General features: G+C 36.7%; 1 protein-coding gene across 1 annotated transcript in view; it reads right to left on the bottom strand.

The window, feature by feature from the left end:
* The window catches only part of LOC111146224 (ATP-binding cassette sub-family A member 3-like), a 117373-nt gene that overhangs the window by 19725 nt on the left and 75062 nt on the right, over positions 1–22586 (bottom strand). Inside the window, exons 22-25 of the mRNA XM_022501678.1 lie at positions 18305–18475; positions 15920–16098; positions 438–563; positions 12–206 (exon numbers count right to left, since the gene is read on the bottom strand). Of these exons, the coding sequence (XP_022357386.1) occupies positions 12–206; positions 438–563; positions 15920–16098; positions 18305–18475 (671 nt within the window). The remainder of the gene's footprint in view (positions 1–11; positions 207–437; positions 564–15919; positions 16099–18304; positions 18476–22586) is intronic.

Genomic DNA, 22586 nt, shown 5'->3' with positions numbered 1-22586 from the left:
TAGTGTCTTACCTTTGGGAGACGTTTAGTGATGCTAAAGTGCTCAATGAACACATCCCCAGAGGTAACAATCTCTTCTCCAGTCAAAATTTTGAAGGTAGTAGTTTTTCCAGCTCCATTGAATCCAAGCAATGCAAAGCACTCTCCTCTTTGGATTGCAACAGAAATATTTTTCACAGCCAGAATGACTGGATACTTAAAATATATCTAAAAAAATCCAGAAAACACAATGCAGTAAAGAGTATTTGAATATAAAAACAAATAAATACCTCAGATCCCTATGGACCATGACTTCAGGTAGTTTCATAAGAACTCTTCTATTATACTGGGGAAATAAACATATATTCTAAAAAAAAAACCATAGTGTGCCCTGGACACTGATGCCATGCTCTTGGGGATAACTGAAGCCATTATATATTGGCCAGTGAATGATATTACCTTTGTGAGTTCCTTAATAATCACTGGGGAATCCAGTAACCCCTGAGGCTGCCCCAGGATTCTCTGTCTTTCATTTTGTATATCTTCATCATCAGATTCTCCAGATAGTTCCTTGGACACTTTTCCCTATATTTGAAATAAGCAAGAGATAAACACTTATCACTTATAAGAGATTCCCAATAGGAGCAGCACCTGACTTTTTACAAAAACCAATGGAGAGTGCTATCAGCTTGTTGGTGGATTAGGAGACCCTGGTGCTTGCTGCTGTCCTCCATAACAATGGTTTAACAAATATCCACAGAGAAAATAACCCTGGGAGAGCTCTGGAGTACAGTTAAAGAGGATGCAGCAACCTGATGGAGTAGAAACTCCAGGGATGACCATATAAAAAGTAGAGGATGCATTTTACCCACATCAACCCATTCCTCAGCTTAGCACAGCTTGGTTCCAAGAAGAATCTCTTTGTTCACAATCTCTCTTCTTGAGAGAAAAGTAGGGCAAGAAGATCCCAGTAGCCACTGTCGTGAGGTACACCAGCAGCCCTCATCGCTGCTAGAGACACTAAAGCTGTCACTGCCAAAACACTTAAAGTCTTCAATAATGCTAAACTCAGCTGATGGAATAATCCAGAGTTTATTCCACTGTTCACCCCAACACCTTGAGTCAGAGAAGCTGCTGTACCCCCTTGAAACCAGAGCCAGAGATACCAGACTCCACCCATCTGGTGCCCTCACATTCATATGAAGGTAAAGGTCTTTTTCCACCTTTATAGACTGGTCTTTTCCCAGTCTATAAAGTCTGGAAGAGGTGACTGTTCCTACAAATGCACAGATGTATATACGAGGCTACAAGGAACACACACAAAAATCAAGGAAAAACAAAAAAAATTTTGAACATGAAACATGACACCACTAAAGGAACACAGGGAATTTCATGTAACTTATTCCAAAGAAATATAGATTTTAAAACTACCTGACAAAATAATTCAAAATAATTGTTTTAAAGAAGTTCAGTGAGCTATAAGAGAAATGATAGACAATTTAATGAAATTAGGAAAAAAATATGAACAAAAGAGAAGTTCAAAAGAATATAAAATCATAAGGAGAACTAATGAATTCAGTAAAGTTGCAGTTTACAAAATCAATGTACAAAAATTTGTTGCATTTCTATACACTAATAATGATCTATCAGAAAGGGAAATTATGAAAACAATCCCATTTACAACTACATTAGAAAGAATAAAATCAATCCCATTTACAACTACATGAGAAAGAATAAAATACCTAGGAATAAATTTAACCATGGAGGTGAAATTCTTGTGAACTGAGAACTATAAGACAATTAAAGAAATTAAAACAGACACAAAGGAAAAGATATTCTGTGCACATGGATTGAAAGAAATTATATTGTTATAACCAAGAGGCTCAGCTAATCAATTAGTAGTGGAGACGCAAATGAATCACAAGATACTGCTAATCCAAAAGAAGACATGAAAAGAGAAAAAATAAAGTATAGATAAAAAGCAAAATGATAAACTTAAACCCAACCATATAAAAAGTTACACTCAAGGGATGCCTGGGATGCCTCAGTCAGTTAAGCGGCTGCCTTTGGCTCAGGTCATGATCCCAGCATCCTGGGATCCAGTCCCGCATCGGGCTCCTTGCTCCGCAGGGAGCCTGCTCCTCCACTCTGCCTGTCTGTGCTCTCTCTATCTCTCCGACAAATAAATAAATAAAATCTCAAAAAAAAAAGTTACATTCAAAATAGTCTAAATTCTATTAAAATGTAGAGATTATCAGATTGAATAAAAAACTAAGTAAATTATGCTCTCTATAAGAAACTCACTTCAGGGGCGCCTGGGTGGCTCAGTGGGTTAAAGCCTCTGCCTTCAGCTCAGGTCTTGATCCCAGGGTCCTGGAATCAAGCCCCACATCAGGCTCTCTGCTCAGCAGGGAGCCTGCTTCCTCCTCTCTCTCTGTGCCTGCCTCTCTGCCTACTTGTGATCTCTGTCTGTCAAATAAATAAATAAAATCTTAAAAAAAAGAAACTCATTTCAAATATAATAATAATACAGGTTAAAGGTCAAATGATAAAAAAGATACATCATGCAAAATGTATACATGAAAAAATTGGCAGAGTAACATCAGACAGAATATATTATAGAACAAGGAATATCACCAGAGATTTTTCAAAAAGTAATTACATAATGACTAATGGTCAATTCATCAAGAGGATATAAAAATCCTAAGTGCATGTGCACCTAATATTTTAGATTATAAACAGATAGGGCCAAAACCAAAAAATAAGTAAGCAAGTAAGTAAACAAATAAATAAAGGAGGAGAAATAGGCAAATTCACTGTCATACTTAGAGTCTTTAATCTCTTGAAAATTGGTATAACGGGTTGAGGAAAAAATAAGAATATAGAAAAATTGAACATTATTAAACAACTTTATCTAGTTAACAATTAAAGAACACTGAATCCAATAAGAGCAGAATATGCATTCTTTCAAGTATACAAGGAACATTCACCAAGATAGGGCATATTTTGAGCCATGAAACAACTCTTCATAAATTTATGGAGACAGAATATGTACTCCAGAAATAATAAGAAAAAAAAAATCAACAGCAGAATACCTATAAAATTTTGAAATATTTAGAAATTAAACAACACTTTATAAATAACTCATGAAAAGGAATCACAAAAGATACTAGAATATGTTTTGAAGAGAATGAAATGAAAACATGATATTTCAAAACTTATGAGCTGTACCTAAAGCAGTGATTAGAGAGATTTATATCATTAAATATTTACATTAAAAAGAATAAAATTTAAAAAAAAGAATAAAGTCTCAGTGGTCCAAACTTCTACCAGAAGAAACTAAAAATAAAAGTCAAATAATACAAGTAAATCCGTAATAAGCAGAAACATATTATAATGACAAGAGTGAACTCAATGATATTAGAAACAAATAACGGAAAAAAAAAATAAACGAAAACAAAAGTAGGTTATTTAAAATATCTACAAAATTCAATAACCTTTAGTATAACTGATCAATAAAAAAAATAAACAAATTACCAGTATGAAGAAAACAAATTACCAGTATGAAGAATAAATAAAGGGCCATTACTATGGATATTCTGAACCTTAGAAGAATACTGAAAGGGTAAACCTAGGAGCGCCTTGCAAAGGACAATTTCTGATCTGATGGAAATATTCTATATTTCGAGTATGATGAGATTATAATGGTTTTGCACCCATAAATATTTGTAAAAAGTGAAGATGTATGCGATCTGAAGAGAAACCAGAGTATGTACCCATAAATATTTGTAAAAATTCAGAGATTGTAAAACTTAGATGATGAACTTTGTAATTAAAGAAATTCTGTCCCAAGAGAAAGGATACTGAAATACACAATATGATATATGTTGGTAAAGTTACAAAAACTTATAGGCAAAGGAGGGGAAAAAAAAAAACCCAACATATTGCCATCCAAACAAGAAAAAAATAAGTTCTGAAGATATGAGGAGTTGTAAAGTTACTGAGACTCTCAAAATCTGTGTAGGCCACCCTAAGCTAGGAGTCACCTTCACCACCTTTAATTTTATTAAAAATAGAAATTTAACTCAAAGTTAAAAATTCTCCATTTTTAAATATGACTAGAATTATTTCTTTGTTTTTACCTACTCATAAAGAATGCCGAATGCTAACACGAGGTTAGGATATGGGTCAAAATATAATCTTCTTAAAAAGATTTTATTTATTTATTTATTTTAGAGAGAGAGAGAGAGAATAGGGGAAGGAGCAAAGAGAGAGAGCCAAGCAGATTGCACTGAGTGCAGAGGCCAATGTAGGGCCCTATTCCATGACCCTGAGACCATGATCTGAGCCAAAATCTAGAGTTAGACACTTAAGTAACTGATCCACCCAGATGCCCCTAAAATATAATATTTATTGGTAAACATATATTGGAAAAAAAAAAACACCTATGGTATTTAACTGCAAGTCTAAGAATTATAAATGTTATAAGGATTGAATCATGGGGATGCCTGGGTGGCTATATCAGTTAAATATTTGCCTTTGGCTCAGGTCCTGGGATCAAGTCCTACATCAGTCTCCTTGCTCAGCAGGGAGCCTGCTTCTCTCTCTGCCTGCCACTCCCCTTGTTTGTACTCTCTCTCTGACAAATAAATAAATAAAATCTTTAAAACAAAAGAATTGAATCATGGGAGGTCTGTACTATGGAAACTATAAAACGTTGGTGAAAAAATTAAAGATGACACAAAAAAAATGGAAAGACATTCCATGCTCATTAATTGGAAGAACAAATATTGTTAAACTTCTATTGTATCCAAGCAATCTATACATTTTTTAATGCAATCCTTATCAAATTACCAACAGATGTTTTTCAGAGAACTAGAACAAAAAATCCCAATATTTATATGGAAACACAAAGACCCTGAATAGACAAAACAATCTTGAAAATGAAATGAGGGGTGCCTGGGTGGCTCAGTCATTAAGTCTGCCTTTGGCTCAAGGTCATGATCCTAGGGTCCTGGGATTGAGCCCCACATCAGGCTCCCTGCTTTGTGGAGAGCCTGCTTCTCCCTCTTGCACTCCCCCTGCTTGTGTTCTGTGTGTGTGTGTGTGTGTGTGTGTGTGTGAAATAAATAAAATCTTTAAAAAAAAAGACAATGAAAATGAAATGAAACAAGACTGGATATCACAATCCCAGACTTCAAGTTTTATTACAAACCTGCACTAATCAAAACAATATGGTATTGGAACAAAAACAGAAACATACATCAATAGAACATAATAGAAAACCCAGAAATAAAGCCACAGTTATATGGTCAGTGAATCTTCAACAAAGGAGGAAAGATCAACAAATGATGTAGGGAAAACTTTAGAGCAAACATGCAAAAGAATGAAACTGGACCACTTTTTTATACCATACACAAAAATAAATATAAAATGGATTACTGATCTAAATGATCTAAATGTGAGACCTGAAACCATAAAATTCCTAGAAGAGAACATAGGCAATAATTTCTTTGACATTGGCCACAGTAAGGTTTTCCAAGATACATCTCCTGAGACAAGGGAAATAAAAGTGAAAATATTTAATGCTTGGGACTAAATCAAAATAAAAAACTTCTGTACAGTGAAGGAAATAATCAACAAAACTAAAATGCAACCTGTGAAATGGGAGAAGTTATTTGCAAATCACATATTCAATAAAGGGTTAGAATCCAAAATATATGAAGAACTTACACAACTCAACACCCAAAACCCAAATAATCCAATCCAAAATGAGCAGAAGATGTGAACAGACATTTTTTTGAAAGGAGACAGACAGATGGCCAACAGACATATGAAAAGATGCTCAACATCACTCATCATCAGGGAAATGCAAATCAAAACTACAATGAGATATCACCTCACACCTGTCAGGATGGCTAAAACCAACAACATAAGAAACAATGAGTGTTGGTGAGGGTGTGGAGAAAAAGGAATCTTGATGCACTGTTGGTAGGAATGGAAACTGGTGCGGCCACTCTGGAAATCAGTATGGAGATTCCTAAAAACTTAAAAATAGAACTATACTATATCCAGCAATTTTACTACTCAGTATTATAACCCCAAAATGCAAAAACACTAATTCAAAGGGACACATGCACCCCTATGTTTACAGCAGCATTATTACAATAGCCAAATTATGGAAACAGCCCAAGTATCCATTAGTAGATGATTAATGGATAAAGAAGTGATATAGGACAGAGCTTGGGAAGAATCTGGAGTAGGAGGACCCTAAGCTTTCCTCATCTCATGTTTATAAGTAGATATCATCCACATCCAAGTAAATAAACGAGAGAACAACCTGAAGACTGACAGAACAAACTACATAGCTAAATATAGAGAAGAAGCTGCATCTGAAAGGTTAGGAATGTCAGAATAGTAGAGGGAGGCTGTCCATAGGAGGGAAGGAGCTCCCTCCTTTTATTTTTTTTTCTCCTAAAAAGGGCAGGGAAAAGTCCCTTTCACCAGGGAGCTTAAACAGGGAAGACTAATCCCCCATAATATTTGGCTTTAAAAGCAAGAGGGGCTGAATGCCATGAGTTTTTAAAACTGGTCAGACTTGAAGCCTAAAACTTTAAAAATCTCAGCACTGGATAAGCCAGGAGGGCAAGTGATAGCTGGTTTCTGCCCTTAAAGAGACAGCAGTTTGCATGGAGAAGCAATATAAAAACAGCAGTTTACACAACACCAGGGACAAACAAGAGATATCTGTGCATACTGATTTCAGAGTGTGTTGGAGGACTTCTCTGAAAACAAGGGAGCTGGCACATTCCACTTTCCTCCCCCAGCCCCCAGCATAAACACAAAGCTATTTGCAGGAGGTGGTGTTGAACAAACATTTGCTAACTAATGGGCTAGTACTGCACTAAGCCCATGATTTCTCCTAAGGACTCACTTACTTGGAGCCTGTTAGCCTTGGTGTTGGGCTCAGGGCAAATTTTGTTGGCACGTGTATTCCTACACAACTGTCTGGTACACAGTTGTTGCAGTGCACTGCGCACATCCAACTTGGGACTGAGCCATGCTCCCAGAGCCACCTTCATGCACTAGACCCAGATGTGTCCAGCCATTGCTGGCTCAGCCTCAACCCCCCTGCTGCCATGGCCTACAACCCTCAGCTGCCGCAGTGCTTCAGGGGATCTGGTATAGGACTAGTAGCCCATCTAAAATTTTGCTAACACCACTGACTCACTCTCGTAATCCCTGGCAGGCATGCCCCTTAGAGCTGGCCCTGCTTGGATCCCACTAATACCACAGAGAGTGAGCATAGCCCACAACAGGCAGTGAGTGCAGATGGCTACACTGAAATGACTCAGAGACAACAGCAGGGCATAAGCAACACACAAAGAATACCCTCCTAAAGTGTCAGGTCCTGTTGAGCAGGACACTGCACTGCAAGGCAGTACAGGGCCTCTTTTTCCTAAAGTCACCACTTTTAAGAGCAGAAGAGAGATGACTGAGAAACTTATCCCAAATGGAAGACTAGGACAAGACCATAGCCAGAGATCTAAAAGAAACAGATATAAGTAACATGCCTGATACAGAATTTAAAGCAGTGATCATAAGGATACTCACAGGAGTATCATATGAAAGATATGAGTGAGATCCTTAACACAGAGATAAGAATTAACATAACATAGATAAAGGGCTCAATAAACAAAATCAGAAGCATGTTTGATGGAATGAAAGACAGGATGGAAGAAGCAGAGGAATGAATTAATGACCTAAAAGAGTAACAGAAAGTAACCAAACTGAACCAAAGAGAGATAAAAGATTAATGCAAAATGAAAATAGACTTAGGGAATCTCAGTGACTCCATCAAATGTAATAACATTCATATAGCAGTTCCAGAAGAAAAAGAGAGGAAAGGGGGCAGAAAATTTATTTGAAGAAATAATAGTTAAAAATATCCCTATCTGGGGAAGGAAACAGATATTCAGATGCAGGAAGCACAGAGAAGCAGACCCACATCAAGACATGCTATAATTAAATTGGCAAAATACAGTGAAAAGAAAAAAAATTAGTCAGGAAGACAAAAGGACAGCATAACTTGTGAGGGAAAACCCACAAGGATAGCATGAGATTTTTAAGCAGAAACTTGGCAAGCCAAAAGAAAGTGACAAAATATATTCAAAGTGCTGACTGGGAAAAATTTGCAGCCAAGAATGCTTCTATCCAGCAAGGCTATCATTCAGAATAGAAGGAGAGATAAAGAGATTCCCAGACACAACAAAAACTAAAGGAGTTCATGTCTGCTAAATCATCCCTGCAAGAAATAGTAAAGAGGACTTTAAAGAGAGGAAAGGAAAGACTGAAAATGAAAGTATAAAGGTAGGAAACACATTTTATTTAAACAAATATATCCAAAATATTGTCATTTTAACACATTGAAATATTTTATATTCTTTTTGTCATATTAAAATAAGTCCTTAAGTAAGTTTTCAGTCTAAAGGAAAATCATAGCAGAGGGATACTCTTATATTCAGGAAAGAATGAATAGCACCAGAGACGCCAAGTATCTACATAAATACAAACTCATTTCCTGTTGGCTACTTTGAAATACATAATATATTATTTTTCATGGTTAATAACAATGACATGTATAGATGTAAGACATACACCAACTGCAGCATTAAAAAAAAGCAAGGGATAGAAATGGACATTTATGGTTTCATATTTACTACATTTTACAATATTAATTCTAAAAACACTATGAAAAATTAACTATATATTTTGTAAAGCCTGCGTTGACCACTAAAGATAAATACAAAAGTATTGCTAGAGTGAACTGAAAAATTAAAATGGAATTCTAACATATTCAATTAACCCAAGTTAAGGCAGAAATGTAAAAAGAGTGAAACAAAAGACTGAAGGGACAAACAGAAGACAAATAACATATGTGGTAGATGGAAATACAAATTTATCAATAAAGGACCAAATGGTCAAATTGGAAAGTCAGAGATTATCCGAATGGATAAAAAGTTAGGACCCAATTACAAGCTGTTTACAGTGAGCCAGTTTAAATGTAAAGACATAGAATTTTGGGGGCGCCTGGGTGGCTCAGTGGGTTAAAGCCTCTGCCTTCAGCTCATGTCATGTTCCCAGGGTCCTGGGATCGAGCCCCACATCCGGCTTTCTGCTCAACTGGGAGCCTGCTTCCTCCTCTCACTCTGCCTGCTTCTCTGCCTACTTGTGATCTCCGCCTGTCAAATAAATAAATAAAATCTTTAAAAAACAAAAGACATAGAATTTTGAAAATAAATGTATGTAAGAAGATATTCAGGGGCGCCTGGGTGGCTCAGTGGGTTAAAGCCTCTGCCTTCAGCTCAAGTCATGATCCCAGGGTCCTGGGATCAAGCCCCGAATCAGGCTCTCTGCTCCGTGGAGAACCTGCTTCTTCCTCTCTCTCTGCCTGCCTCTCTGCCTAATTGTGACTTCTGTCAAATAAATAAATAAATCTTAAAAAAAAAAAAAAGATATTCACAAATGACACTACAGGTAAAAGGCTGATATCTAAGATCTATAAAGAACTCCTCTGTCAAATAAATAAATAAATAAACCTTTAAAAAAAAAGATATTCACAAATGACACTACAGATAAAAGGCTGATACCCAAGATCTATAAAGAACTCCTCAAACTCAACGCCCCAAATACAGATAATCATGTCAAAAAATGGGCAGAAGACATGAACAGACACTTCTCCAAAAAAGACATACAAATGGCTAACAGACAAATGAAAAAATGTTCATCATCACTAGCAGTCAGGGAAATTCAAATCAAAACCACATTGAGGGGCACCTGGGTTAAAGTTGGGTATTGGGATGCCTGGGTGGTTCAGTGGATTTAAAGCCTCTGCCTTTGGCTCAGGTCTTGATCCCACGGTCCTGGAATCAAGCCCCACATCAGGTTCTCTGCTCAGCTGGGAGCCTGCTTCCCTACCTTTCTCTCTGCCTGCCTCTCTGCCTGCTTGTGATCTCTGTCTGTCAAATAAATAAAATCTTAAAAAAAAAAAAAAACACTTTGAGATACACCACCTTACACCAGTTAGAATGGCCAATAATCAGCAGGACAGGAAACAACAAGTGTTGGAGAGGATGAGGAGAAAGGGCAACCCTCTTACACTGTTGGTGGGAATGCAAGTTGGTGCAGGCACTTTGGAAAACAGTGTGGAGATTCCTCAAAAAATTAAAAATAGAGCTACCCTATGGCCCTGCAATTGCACTACTGGGTATGTACCCCAAAGATACAGATGTAGTGAAAAGAAGGCCCATATGTACCCCAATGTTCATAGCAGCAATGGCTACAATCACCAAACTCTGGAAAGACCCAATATGCCCTTCAACAGATGAATGGATAAAGAAGATGTGGTCCACATATACAATGGAATATTATGGAGCCATCAGAAAGGATGAATACCCAACTTTTTTTGTTTTTTTTAAGATTTTGTTTATTTGACAGACAGAGAGCTCAAGTAGGCAGAGTGGCGGGGGGGGGGGTGCGGGGGTGCGGGGGAAGCAGGCTTCCTGCTGAGCAGAGAGCCCAATTTGGGGCTCCATCCCAGTACCCTAGGATCATGACCTGAGCTGAAGGCAGAGGCTTTAAACCCACTGAGCCACCCAGGCACCCCAATACCCAACTTTTGTATCAACATGGATGAGACTGGAGGAGATTATGCTGAGTGAAATAAGTCAAGCAGAGAAAGTCAATTATCATATGGTTTCACTTACTTGTAGAACATAAGGAATAAAATGGAGGAAACTGGGAGAAGGAAAGGAAAAGTGAATTGGGGTAAATTGGAGGGAGAGACAAAAGAGGAGACACTGTTGATTCTGAGAAACTGAGGGTTACAGGGGTGAGGGAAGTTGGGGGATGAGTGAGCCTGGTGGTGTGTATTAAGGAGGGCACGTATTGCATGGGGCACTGGGTGTGGTGCATAAACAATGAATCTTGGAACACTAAAAAAAATAAAATAAAATGAAGAGGTTTAAAAAAAAGAAAATAAATATATGTAAAGTGACATACCATGAGAAACTGTACAAGAGTGAAGGTGCCCATTAATGTCACAGGAAATAGACATTAAGACAAAGAATATTATCAGAGACATATGTCATTACCAGTGATACTCCATAATTCAATTAATCAGAAAGACATATAATAATAAATGTTTATTGGCTTAATGATAGAGATTCAAATATATATTTTTTAAAATGACAGAACTAGGGTGCCTGGGTGGCTCAGTGGGTTAAAGCCTCTGACTTCGGCTCTGGTCATGATCTCAACCCCATGTCAGGCTCCTTGCTCAGTGGGGAGCCTGCTTCTCCCTCTCTCTCTGCCTGCCTCTGCCCACTTGTGATTTCTCTCTCTGTGTTAAATAAATAAATAAATAAATCTTTAAAAAAAATAAAGATGACAGAACTAAAGGGAAAAATAAACCTATAACTAGGATTGGAGATTTTACACGCTTTTCTCAGCAATTGAAAGATAAATCTAACAAAAATATCAGTTAGAAATTAGGTGATATAAGCAATCCTATCAACCATCATAACTTAATTGATATTTATAGAACATTATAACTAACAAATACAAAAGACATATTTATTTCACATGCATATGGCATATCACCAAGATTGATCACATGCTGAGCCATAGAGCAATTATCAATTAATTTAAAAGGATTGACTATAGAGTGGTTTTTTTTTTTGACCATGAAGGCCTTAAACTAGAAATCAGTAATAATTAATATATCTAGAAACTTCCCAAATATTTTAAAATTTAACTTTTAAGTAATCCATAAATCAAAAAAAGAAATCATACAGGAAATTTTAAAAAATACTTAAACATTTGTCTCCAAACAAACAAAAGCCCAGGGCCAGATAGCTTCCCAGGGGAATTCTACCAAACATTTAGAGAAAAATTAATACCTATTCTCCTGAAACTGTTCCAAAAAATAGAAATGGAAGGAAAACTTCCAAACTCATTTTATGAGGCCAGCATCACCTTGATCCCAAAACCAGACAAGGATCCCATCAAAAAAGAGAATTACAGACCAATATTCTTGATGAACACAGATGCGAAAATTCTCACCAAAATACCAGCCAATAGGATCCAACAGTACATTAAAAGGATTATTCACCACGACCAAGTGGGATTTATTCCAGTGTTGCAAGTTTAGTTCAACATCCGCAAATCAATCAATGTGATACATTAATAAAAGAAAGAACAAGAACCATATGATACTCTCAATAGATGCTGAAAAAGCATTTGACAAAATACAGCATCCCTTCCTGATCAAAACTCGGCAAAGTGTAGGGATAGAGGGCACATACCTCAATATTATCAAAGCCATCTATGAAAAACCCACCGCAAATATCATTCTCAATGGAGAAAAACTGAAAGCTTTTCTGCTAAGGTCAGGAACACGGCAGGGATGTCCATTATCACCACTGCTATTCAACACAGTACTAGAAGTCCTAGCCTCAGCAATCAGACAACAAAAGGAAATTAAAGGCATCCAAATCAGCAAAGAAGAAGTCAAACTATCACTCTTTGCAGATGGTATGATACTATATGTGGAAAACCCAAAAGACTCCACTCCAAATCTGCTAGAACTTGTACAGGAATTCAGTAAAGTGTCAGGATATAAAATCAATGCACAGAAATCAGTTGCATTTCTTTACACCAACAACAAGACAGAAGAAAGAGAAATTAAGGAGACTATCCCATTTACAATTGCACCCAAAGCCATAAGATACCTAGGAATAAACCTAACCAAAGAGGCAAAGAATCTATACTCAGAAAACTATACTCATGAAAGAAATTAAGGAAGACTCAAAGAAATGAAAAAGGTTCCATGCTTCTGGATTGGAAGAACAAATATTGTGAAAATGTCTATGCTACCTAAAGCAATCTACACATTTAATGCAATTCCTATCAAAATACCATCCTTTTTTTTTTTTTTTCAAAGAAATGGAACAAATAATCCTAAAATTTATATGGAACCAGAAAAGACCTCAAATAGCCAAAGGAATATTGAAAAAGAAAGCCAAAGTTGGTGGCATCACAATTCCAGACTTCAAGCTCTATTACAAAGCTGTCATCATCAAGACAGTGTGGTACTGGCACAAAAACACATAGAACAATGGAACAGAATAGACAGCCCAGAAATGGACCCTCAACTCTATGGTCAACTAATCTTTGACAAAGCAGGAAAGAATGTCCAATGTCCAAATGACAGCCTCTTCAACAAATGGTGTTGGGAAAATTGGACAGCCACATGCAGAAAAATGAAACTGGACCATTTCCTTACACCCCACATGAAAATAGACTCAAAATGAATGAAGGACCTCAATGTGAGAAAGGAAGTCATCAAAATCCTTGAGGGAAATGCAGGCAGCAACCTCTTCAACCTCAGCCACAGCAACTTCTTCCCAGGAACATTGCCCAAGGCAAGGGACACAAGGGCAAAAATGAACTATTGGGACTTCATCAAGATCAAAAGCTTTTGCACAGCAAAGCAAACAGTTAACAAAACCAAAAGACAACTGACAGAATGGGAGAAGATATTTGCAAATGACATATCAGATAAAGGGCTAGTATCCAAAATCTATAAAGAGCTTAGCAAACTTAACACCCAAAGAACAAATAATCCAATCAAGAAATGGGCAGAGGACATGAACAGACATTTCTACAAAGAAGACAACCAGATGGCTAACAGACACATGAAAAAGTGCTCCACATCACTCGGCATCAGGGAAATACAAATCAAAACCACCATGAGATACCACCTCACGCCAGTCAGAATGGCTAAAATTAACAAATCAGGAAATGACAGATGCTGGCGAGGATGTGGAGAAAGGCGAAGTCTCCTACACTGTTGGTGGGAATGCAAGCTGGTGCAACCACTCTGGAAAACAGCATGGAGGTTCCTCAAAAAGTTGAAAATAGAGCTACCCTATGACCCAGGAATTGCACTCCTGGGTATTTACCCTAAAGATACAAATGTAGTGGTCCGAAGGGGCACGTGCACAGCCAAATGTTTATAGCAGCAATGTCTACAATAGTCAAACTATGGAAGGAACCTAGATGTCCATCGACAGATGAATGGATAAAGAAGATGTGGTGTATATATATATATATATACAATGGAATACTATGCAGCTATCAAAAGAAATGAAATCTTGCCATTTGCGATGATGTGGATGGAACTAGAGGGTATTATGCTTAGCAAAATAAGTCAATCAGAGAAAGACAACTATCATATGATCTCCCTGATATGAGGAAGTGGAGATGCAACGTGGGGGGCTTGGGGGGTAGGAAAAGAATAAATGAAACAAGATGGGATCAGGAGGGAGACAAACCATAAGAGACTCTTAATCTCACAAAACAAACTGAGGGTTGCTGGGGGTCGGGCGGTCGGGAGGGGTTCAGGAGAGGGTGATGGGGTTATGGACATTGGGGAAGGTATGTGCTATGGTGAGTGCTATGAAGCGTGTAAACCTGGCACTTCACAGACCTGTACCCCTGGGGCTAAAAATACATTATATGTTTATTAAAAAATTTTTAAATTTAAATTTAAAAAAATACTTAAACATTTGAATGATAATGAAAATAGAAGTAATCAAATTTTTTTCAGGATAGAGTTTGAGGACTATTTGCAGGGAAATGTTTTGCTTTAAATGTTTATGTTATTACAGAAGAAAGACCTAAAACCTGTAGTTTCAGTCTTCTCATAAAGAAGGTAGGAAGAAGTAACCCAAAAGCAAGCAGCAGGAAGAAAAAATTTTAAATAAAGCCCAAAAATATCAATGAAAGAGAAAACAATCAAAAATAAAGAAAATTAGTAAACACAAAATTTGGTTCCTTGAAATAATCAATAAAAACAAATGCAGTTTATTGTAGGTAAGCTAAACCTCAGTGGATTTTGATGAGGGAGCAGAAGGCTAACTGAGGACAAAGCAAAAGCTGGCATCTTGCACCCCCTCTCCACCCGCTTCCCTCGGTAATATGTGTAACATTCCTCAGGCACCGCTGACCGCCATAAATGAGAATCAAATAGTTAACTTGCAGAGATCACAATCCTGCAAGACAGGAATCTCCCAACTATCTTGATGTTAATGGCTTGCCAGAAGACAACATTGATCCAGGCACCTCGTAGGCCCTCTTTAGCATATGAAAGCTCCATTGAAACCTCCCTTTCCCTCACCTTCCCCCAACCGCAGGGTACATAACCTGCCATCCCTCACAACCTGGGGTAGCAACATCTCCACCTGCCCATGGGTCCTGTCCCCGTGCTTTAATAAACCACCATTTTGCACCAAAGATGTCTCAAGAATTCTTTCTTGGTCATCGGCTCCGGACCTCACCCCACCAAACCTCACCTATGTTCTAGAACTTCAACAGATTTTATTTAAGAAAATATGTTTCTGGGGCACCTGGGTGGCTCAGTCAGTTAAGCAGCCACTCTTGGTTTCAGCTCAGGTCATGATCTCAGACTCCTAGGACCAACCCAGCCCCCTGCTGGGCTCTGCATTCTGAGTACCAGTAACTGGTACTGAGTACCAGTAACTGAGTACCAGTAACTGAGATAGTCATGTATAGATATACATGATTTTTAGGTCTAATGTTCCAGTTGCTTGGAGTTATTATTATTTTTTTTAAGATTTATTTATTTGAGAGACAGTGAGCAAGACAGAATGTGAGCACAAGCCAGGGAGAGGCAAAAGGAGAGAGAGAAACAGACTCTCCACTAGCAGGAAGCCCGATGTGGGGCTTGAACCAGGACTCTGAGATCATGACCTGAGCCAAAGGCAGAGGCTTAACCAACTGAGCCACCCAAGCACCCCCCCCCGCCCCGTTTTTAAAAGATTCTGCTTGGAGTTAAGGCTCCCGCATAATTAACTCACCTTCCTGAATGTCTTATAGATACCAAAGTAAATATATTGATTGAAAAATGTTCTTATCTTCCACAAAGTAGTGTCCAAAAAGAAAATGAAGAGAAGGCAAATATAGCCTGTGATACTCATTATAATCATGTACTTTCCAATCATTTTCTCTTCCAAAGAATAAATGTTCTTTGCAGTTCCTGAGAATGGCAGGGGAGGGGGGGTGAATTGAAAGGGAGCGATCTTAATACACCATAAACAAGGACTAAAAAACAATAAAGGAGAAATAAAAGATGAAATGAAGTATTAGGCTAAATTGGGACAAGTAAACTATTTGGAGTGTGAAAAGTGGTTATCCTACTACCCAAATAACTTTTCAACAATGAATTCTGAAGGTTAATTTCATGAATATAATATATAATAATCAAGTAAGCATATAAATATTAATATATTTACTGATATGCTTATTATTATTGGATGCCATTAAAAATATGCCCCAAATCCTTTCAGACATGTGAAATCTTAAGTTAATAATTAGAAGAAAGTATTAAAGTGCAAATACTTGTATAAAAGATAACACTTTGCTTTAAAAGGTAAAAATGACCATTAGTGATATTTCTTGAGCTTTGAGAAGAAAGTTGAATAAAAGACATAGAATTTCTGTTACAAGAAAACTATATACTTGAATTTCTATGAAAAAAATACATGAATGGATAACAGGTAACAAAAAGATGCTCAACATCACTGGTAACATTAGAGAGATGCAAATTGAAACAATAATGTGATACAACTTCATACCTATTAGAAAGGCTATATAATTTTTAAAAAATGGAAAATAACAGTTGTTGGAGGCGGTATAGAGAAACTGGAACACTTCTACATTGTGCAAAATATTCCCTGCTCCTATGGAGACTCAATAATACCTAACTTTCCATGTCACTATATTTTACCTGAAATGTTTCTCTTCCATTTCTTTCTACCTCACTTCATCCCCTAAAATTTATTATCATACAACTTATATTTCTGAACACTGAGCTTCCCTCTGAGGTCATTGACTACAGTTCTAGGTAAGATCTGGCTTACTAAGTATTCCTTCTCACTCTGCCCACTCTCACCAAAGTAAGGTATTTTCAAAATTACCTACTAAATGATACAGCACCACCATGAGGATTTCTAAAGTTAACATGAATGTTTACCCTTTTCAAAAAATCTGCAGTACTGTTTGCTTTTCTCTTACTTTTCTTTCTGTTTTTTTTTTCCTTTACTGTACATCTCTTTATCACCCAAATTACCACATCCTGAACTTTACCTATTTATCTAAAATGACAATAACAACAATAAAAAAACAAAAACAAAAACCGAAAAACAGTTGAATTCCTCTACATGCAGATACTCTATTAAACACTGGAGAATGGATTTCATCCACTCCTTCAAATAAGTTGTGGGCAGGTAAGTGTGGGTGATTATGAGTGGTGGTGGTGGTGGAAAATAGGAAAAGTAAATATAACACAAATTCTTCCTCTGGAGGTTCTTTTCCAAAGATGAAATGCATTATGCAATGAGGGAACATAAACAGTGAATCCCAGTTCTGGACCATAAAAGCTGAGTGGCATATGGCACATAGTCCTCTTCCTTGAAATGAGTATAAAAAACTGAGAACTTGAAGTTGTGACAATTTAAAATAATGTATGTAGTTACTAGATGGTTGATTATTAGTAGCTCTTATTTTTATATCTGATGACTACTTTAAACTTACCTTGGCTTTGCTTTTGAGGTCTTATTATATTTCCAAAGGTTTCCCCCCTAGTTTTGCAAAATGACCTACGTATTGAACGCGTGTCCTGACTCCCTCTTTTGAAAGAAGATCTGATTTCCCACATGTCTCATGGGTTAAGCCTGAGACTAATTTCTTAGGCTTAGGGATGCCAAGAATACTGTGAAGATTAATAAAGGGAAGCTTCTCTAAAGTGGAGTCAGGAGGCCAGCAGGGGGAATTCTCACACCCTACCACTTGTTAATGACAAGAAGAATTATCAATTATAGATCCAAAAGAAGACTCTTCAATAGGAAAGAATCATCCATGACAGGCCCCAACAACAACAACAAAAATGTACACTGTATCTCCTATGAGAAACTGACTACTCCTGCAACTCAGCCAACTAGAAAGTCATCACCTTAAACTCTTGCTTCTCTCCAATGGACATTTTTTTTTTTTTTTCAAACGTCTGTCCCAGCTTCCTCCCTCATCCTGAATAATATTCCTCTCTAAAACAATGCTTGTGAGACTTGCCTATGATTTGCTCCAACTTGCTTGTCCTGTATTGCAATTCTGTGCCATTCCCCAGTTAACCCATTTTTGCTGGAAAAATTACTGGCGATTTTATGTTTAAGGTTAATAATACTTACTTTCTTTACTACAATTAAGGTAGATAGGAGGCTTATTTCCAGAGCACCATTTCTTTATCTGGTGGAAAGTAAAATAGTCACTGATACACTTCGCAAGGTTGTAATTGGGAAAGAACAGTAATGAATTAAGTATGAAGGCTCTGGTGGTTTTTGACATCTTATGTTGAACTTCTAAAAAAGATGATAAGATTAGATTTCATTATAGGAAATTAACTTTCTCCAGGACAACAAATCCACCAAGGATGGTCAAAGCAAGCTCAGGGAATTAAAAAAACAGATTATTATATTTGAAGAACACTAATTACTTCCCAATAAGTTGTTCCAATTGACACCCAGTGACACATTTTGTGTTGATACCGCAGAGTTCTGAAAAGTCTCTTTGGTGAAGTGGGTGGCCATGTTATAAGACTTCCTGACACCTGATATGGATAGGAAACCACTACTATTTTTTATATTTCTAATCCTAATCGGTCAAGTAAGGGAATAAAGTAGAAGTTGGAGATAAAGCCTATAATTCAATAGTAGGGAGCAATTAGGGAAATTATGACATGTTTGAGAGTAGAAAAATCTTCAAGGAACCAGCTGATAGATAATTACTGTCTGTCTCAAGAATGTATTTTTTTTAATTTAAAAAAAAATTTTTATTAACATATAATGTATTATTAGCCCCAGGGGTACAGGTCTGTGAATCACCAGGTTTATACTTCACAGCACTCACCATAGCGCATACCTTCCCCAATGTCCATAACCCAACCAACCTCTCCCTTTTCCCCCTCCCCACTGACAACCCTCAGTTTGTTTTGTGAGACTAAGAGTCTCTTATGGCTTGTCTTCCTCCCAATCCCATCTTGTTTCATTTATTCCTTTCCTAACCCCCAAACCCCCCATGTTGCCTCTCCCTCATATCAGGGAGATCATGTGATAATTGTTCAAGAATGTATTTAATATGAACAATTATTAGAGACTAAATTCCTGATAATATAAACATGCTTAATTTCTAAATTGACATTATGGAATCCTGATCATGAATTCAGTTTTTTACAAAGAAGATAAAATCTAGTCTAAACAGAAATTTCATATAAGACACTTTGGGCAAAGAGAGATAGATGGCCAAGAGCAAAACTCAAGTGTCCAACCCATGGTGATTCTGTCCAGTGTCAAGTAATTGATCCAGATTGAAAAATCCAGGATATTAGTCAATTAAACAGATACCAAAAATGGCACAATATATACCAGCACTATCTTTTTATGAATACAGAATAGTTCTATAGCTGTACCAATACACACAACTGGCTACTGAGCACTTGAAATGTGCCCATTGTAGCTGTGGAACTAAATTTTAATTGTATATAATTTCACAAAAAATATAAAGTATAACATATACACCTAAAATGGAGAGGAGAAAAGAACGGGTTCACACTTTTATTTATTTATTCATTTATTTATTTATTTATTTGACAGACAGAAATCACAAGTAGGCAGAGAGGCAGGCAGAGAGAGAGGAGGAAGCAGACTCCCCGCTGAGCAGAGAGCCCGATATGGGGCTCGATCCCAGAACCCTGGGATCACCACCCGAGCCGAAGGCAGAGGCTTTAACCCACTGAGCCACCCAGGCGCCCCATCAAACTTAAATGACCATCGACGTAATATAGACTACTATATGCAGGACATGTCATATACAAACCTAATGGTAACCACAAGTCGAAAACCACAAATAAATTTGTAAAGAACTCTAAATATATCACTAAAGAAAATAAACAAAACATGAAAGACAAGAAAAGATCAGGGGAAAACTTCAGAAACAACCACAAAGCAAGTAATAAAATGGCAATGAATACATATCTTTCAGTAATTACTTTCAATGTAAATGGGCTAAAAGCTCCAATCAAAAGACATAGGGTGACGGAATGGATAAAAAACAATACCCATCTATACGGTGTCACTTCTATCCATTGAGTTCTTAATTTAAATTATTATTAAATCTTAACATTTCTCAGGATTCTTTTTGGATCTTTTCCAGATCTACTTGTTCTCTCTCTCTCTATCTGTGTGTGTGTGTGTGTATATAAAATGCATATAAAAAACATACATGTACATATATAGCACATGCATAAATGTATATATTTCTATTATTTATTATATATTCCATGATATATGTTACATATATATACTATATACATATATTCCTGAGACACTCTTTTACAATTTATTAAACACACATATTATACATATTAATAATTTAAACATATATTTATATTGTATGCATATATAACATATATGATACATGTTCTATTATTTGTTATATGTTCTATCATTTATATTCTATTATTTGCTCATATTCCTAAGACTCTGTTACAATTTAAATATTTTAGGCATACATATTTTATATCATTCTAAAAATCCCAAATCTTAATTTTGCGGGTCTGATTCTGATTCTACAATTTGTGGTTTTTACTAACACTTGCTCTTCAGACCTTGGTTTTTTCCTCTTTTCCTTCTTTTGTTCCTTTATTCGATCTTAAGTTCTCCAGCAAATATAACTATGGGAATCCTTTAAAGTCAAGGAATTATGTGTCCCTTTGCCATTCACCTGAGGGCACAACCAACCGAGATTACTTAAAATAAATTATCAGGTTATGTTTTTCAGCTTACATTGGTTCTCTGATTTCAGGACACAAGCCAGTATGAATAGTTGCATGTGTTTAAAAATTCCAAAGGGAAATTATTCTTCACTTCAGTGCCAAATCAATCTTTACAAATTTCCTTTCTGTGTCCTATTGTGGTGTTAGTTTTGTTCTTCCTTATAATGAGGACATAGCCCTTTGAACTTCTAATTTTAATAGAAGATATTAAATCTTTGTTATATCTTTATGCTCTTTATTCTGACTTCTAAGTTCCACACAACTTATAAAATGGAAAATTAAGGTCAACAGATACTGTCAATAACCACAAGTCAAAGCTATCTTTGATGCTTGCTTACCTTTGGGGACACTTGTTTTCATTTTATTGTTGGCCTCTGCCAATTCCATACTTTCTTCTCAGTTCATTATTTTTGTATCATAGTATCATAGCATTTGTTCTGCTGCTTAAAAATGGAAGTCTCCTTTGATTTTCTAATTGCCAAATCTACTGGCTTCCATTTTGTTCTCATCCTACTTTGCATTACTCTTTGCAACATAGTCCTCCTAAAAAACTCCTTCAAAAATTTTCTAAAACATTAATTTATTCCTAGTCTTACTCTGAAACAACTATTTCTCTTTAGCCCCTTAAGTGATCATTTCCTTTTAGATTAGGGCTCACAGACTCAAATGCTTTCAAGTGAGTCTTCCTCACATCATGAAGTAGCACTCTTTTGACAAGTGTGCAACAATATACAAACATCTGCTTTCCATAATTTGGGTACCCTTTTGTGAGAATGAGTGCTAAGTCATATCTGTTAACAAGTTTTTTCATCAGCTATGCGTAAGCCTGAGTCTTATGTATGTGAAACATTCGTTCTCAAAGGAAATTACAAGCTATTCTTTTATGACCAGTGAAGGGCCAAGGGAACAAGGCAGGAGCCAGTGTTTGTGGAGCAACAACAAAGTGAGGATGTGAAAAAGTGCTGAGGTCTATTGAAAGGCACATTAGAGGGGGAATCACCAACTCCATTTACAACAACGTGATGATCTTCCCAAATCTAAAATCAAAGAAGGAAAAGGAGGAAATACAAATTCAAGAATACCATAGAAACCATTCCTGGAAGGTAGGAAAAAATGGGCTTAAATAATTATGTCTATGTCAGATGCATATAGAGATTTTCTTCCTGGAAAATCTTGTTAGGGTGTTCACAAACTTGTGACTTTTCTTTGAATTAGGGAAGAAAAGCCACACCATAAAACCTTTTCTTCCAAAAAACAAAACTATCAGCCTCTCCCAAGAACTCAAGATTTCCCTCCACACTTCCCTCTCTTCACCTCACTACAAATACAAACTGCCATATCATCAAGGCGGAACACCTTTAAAGATAATAATGGCCTCATATATTTGAGACAGAATTTATTCTTTCTGAGACCGGCTCTTTTAAAAAGAAAGCTGCTTTTTTTCTTCACTCTCCCTTGCTGGCAAATGAGTGTCAGGACAAATGTTCCAAAAATTTCCCATATCTGTTGCAAAACAGATTCCTTAAGTCATGTGATGGAGTTACTGGAGGTGGTGAAGTTATGTGGTAAAGGAAATGGAGTTATTAGAGTAAACTTGTCGAAGGACTTGTAGGTCACGTTCAGCCCCATCAGTTCAGCAT

The sequence above is a fragment of the Enhydra lutris genome, unplaced genomic scaffold (genome assembly GCF_002288905.1).
Source record: "Enhydra lutris kenyoni isolate GAN:26980312 unplaced genomic scaffold, ASM228890v2 scaffoldscaffold13, whole genome shotgun sequence".
Classification (NCBI taxonomy): Eukaryota; Metazoa; Chordata; class Mammalia; order Carnivora; family Mustelidae; genus Enhydra; species Enhydra lutris.
Note: the sequence above shows the minus strand (reverse complement) of the source record. Positions and strands in the feature narration are given on the sequence as shown.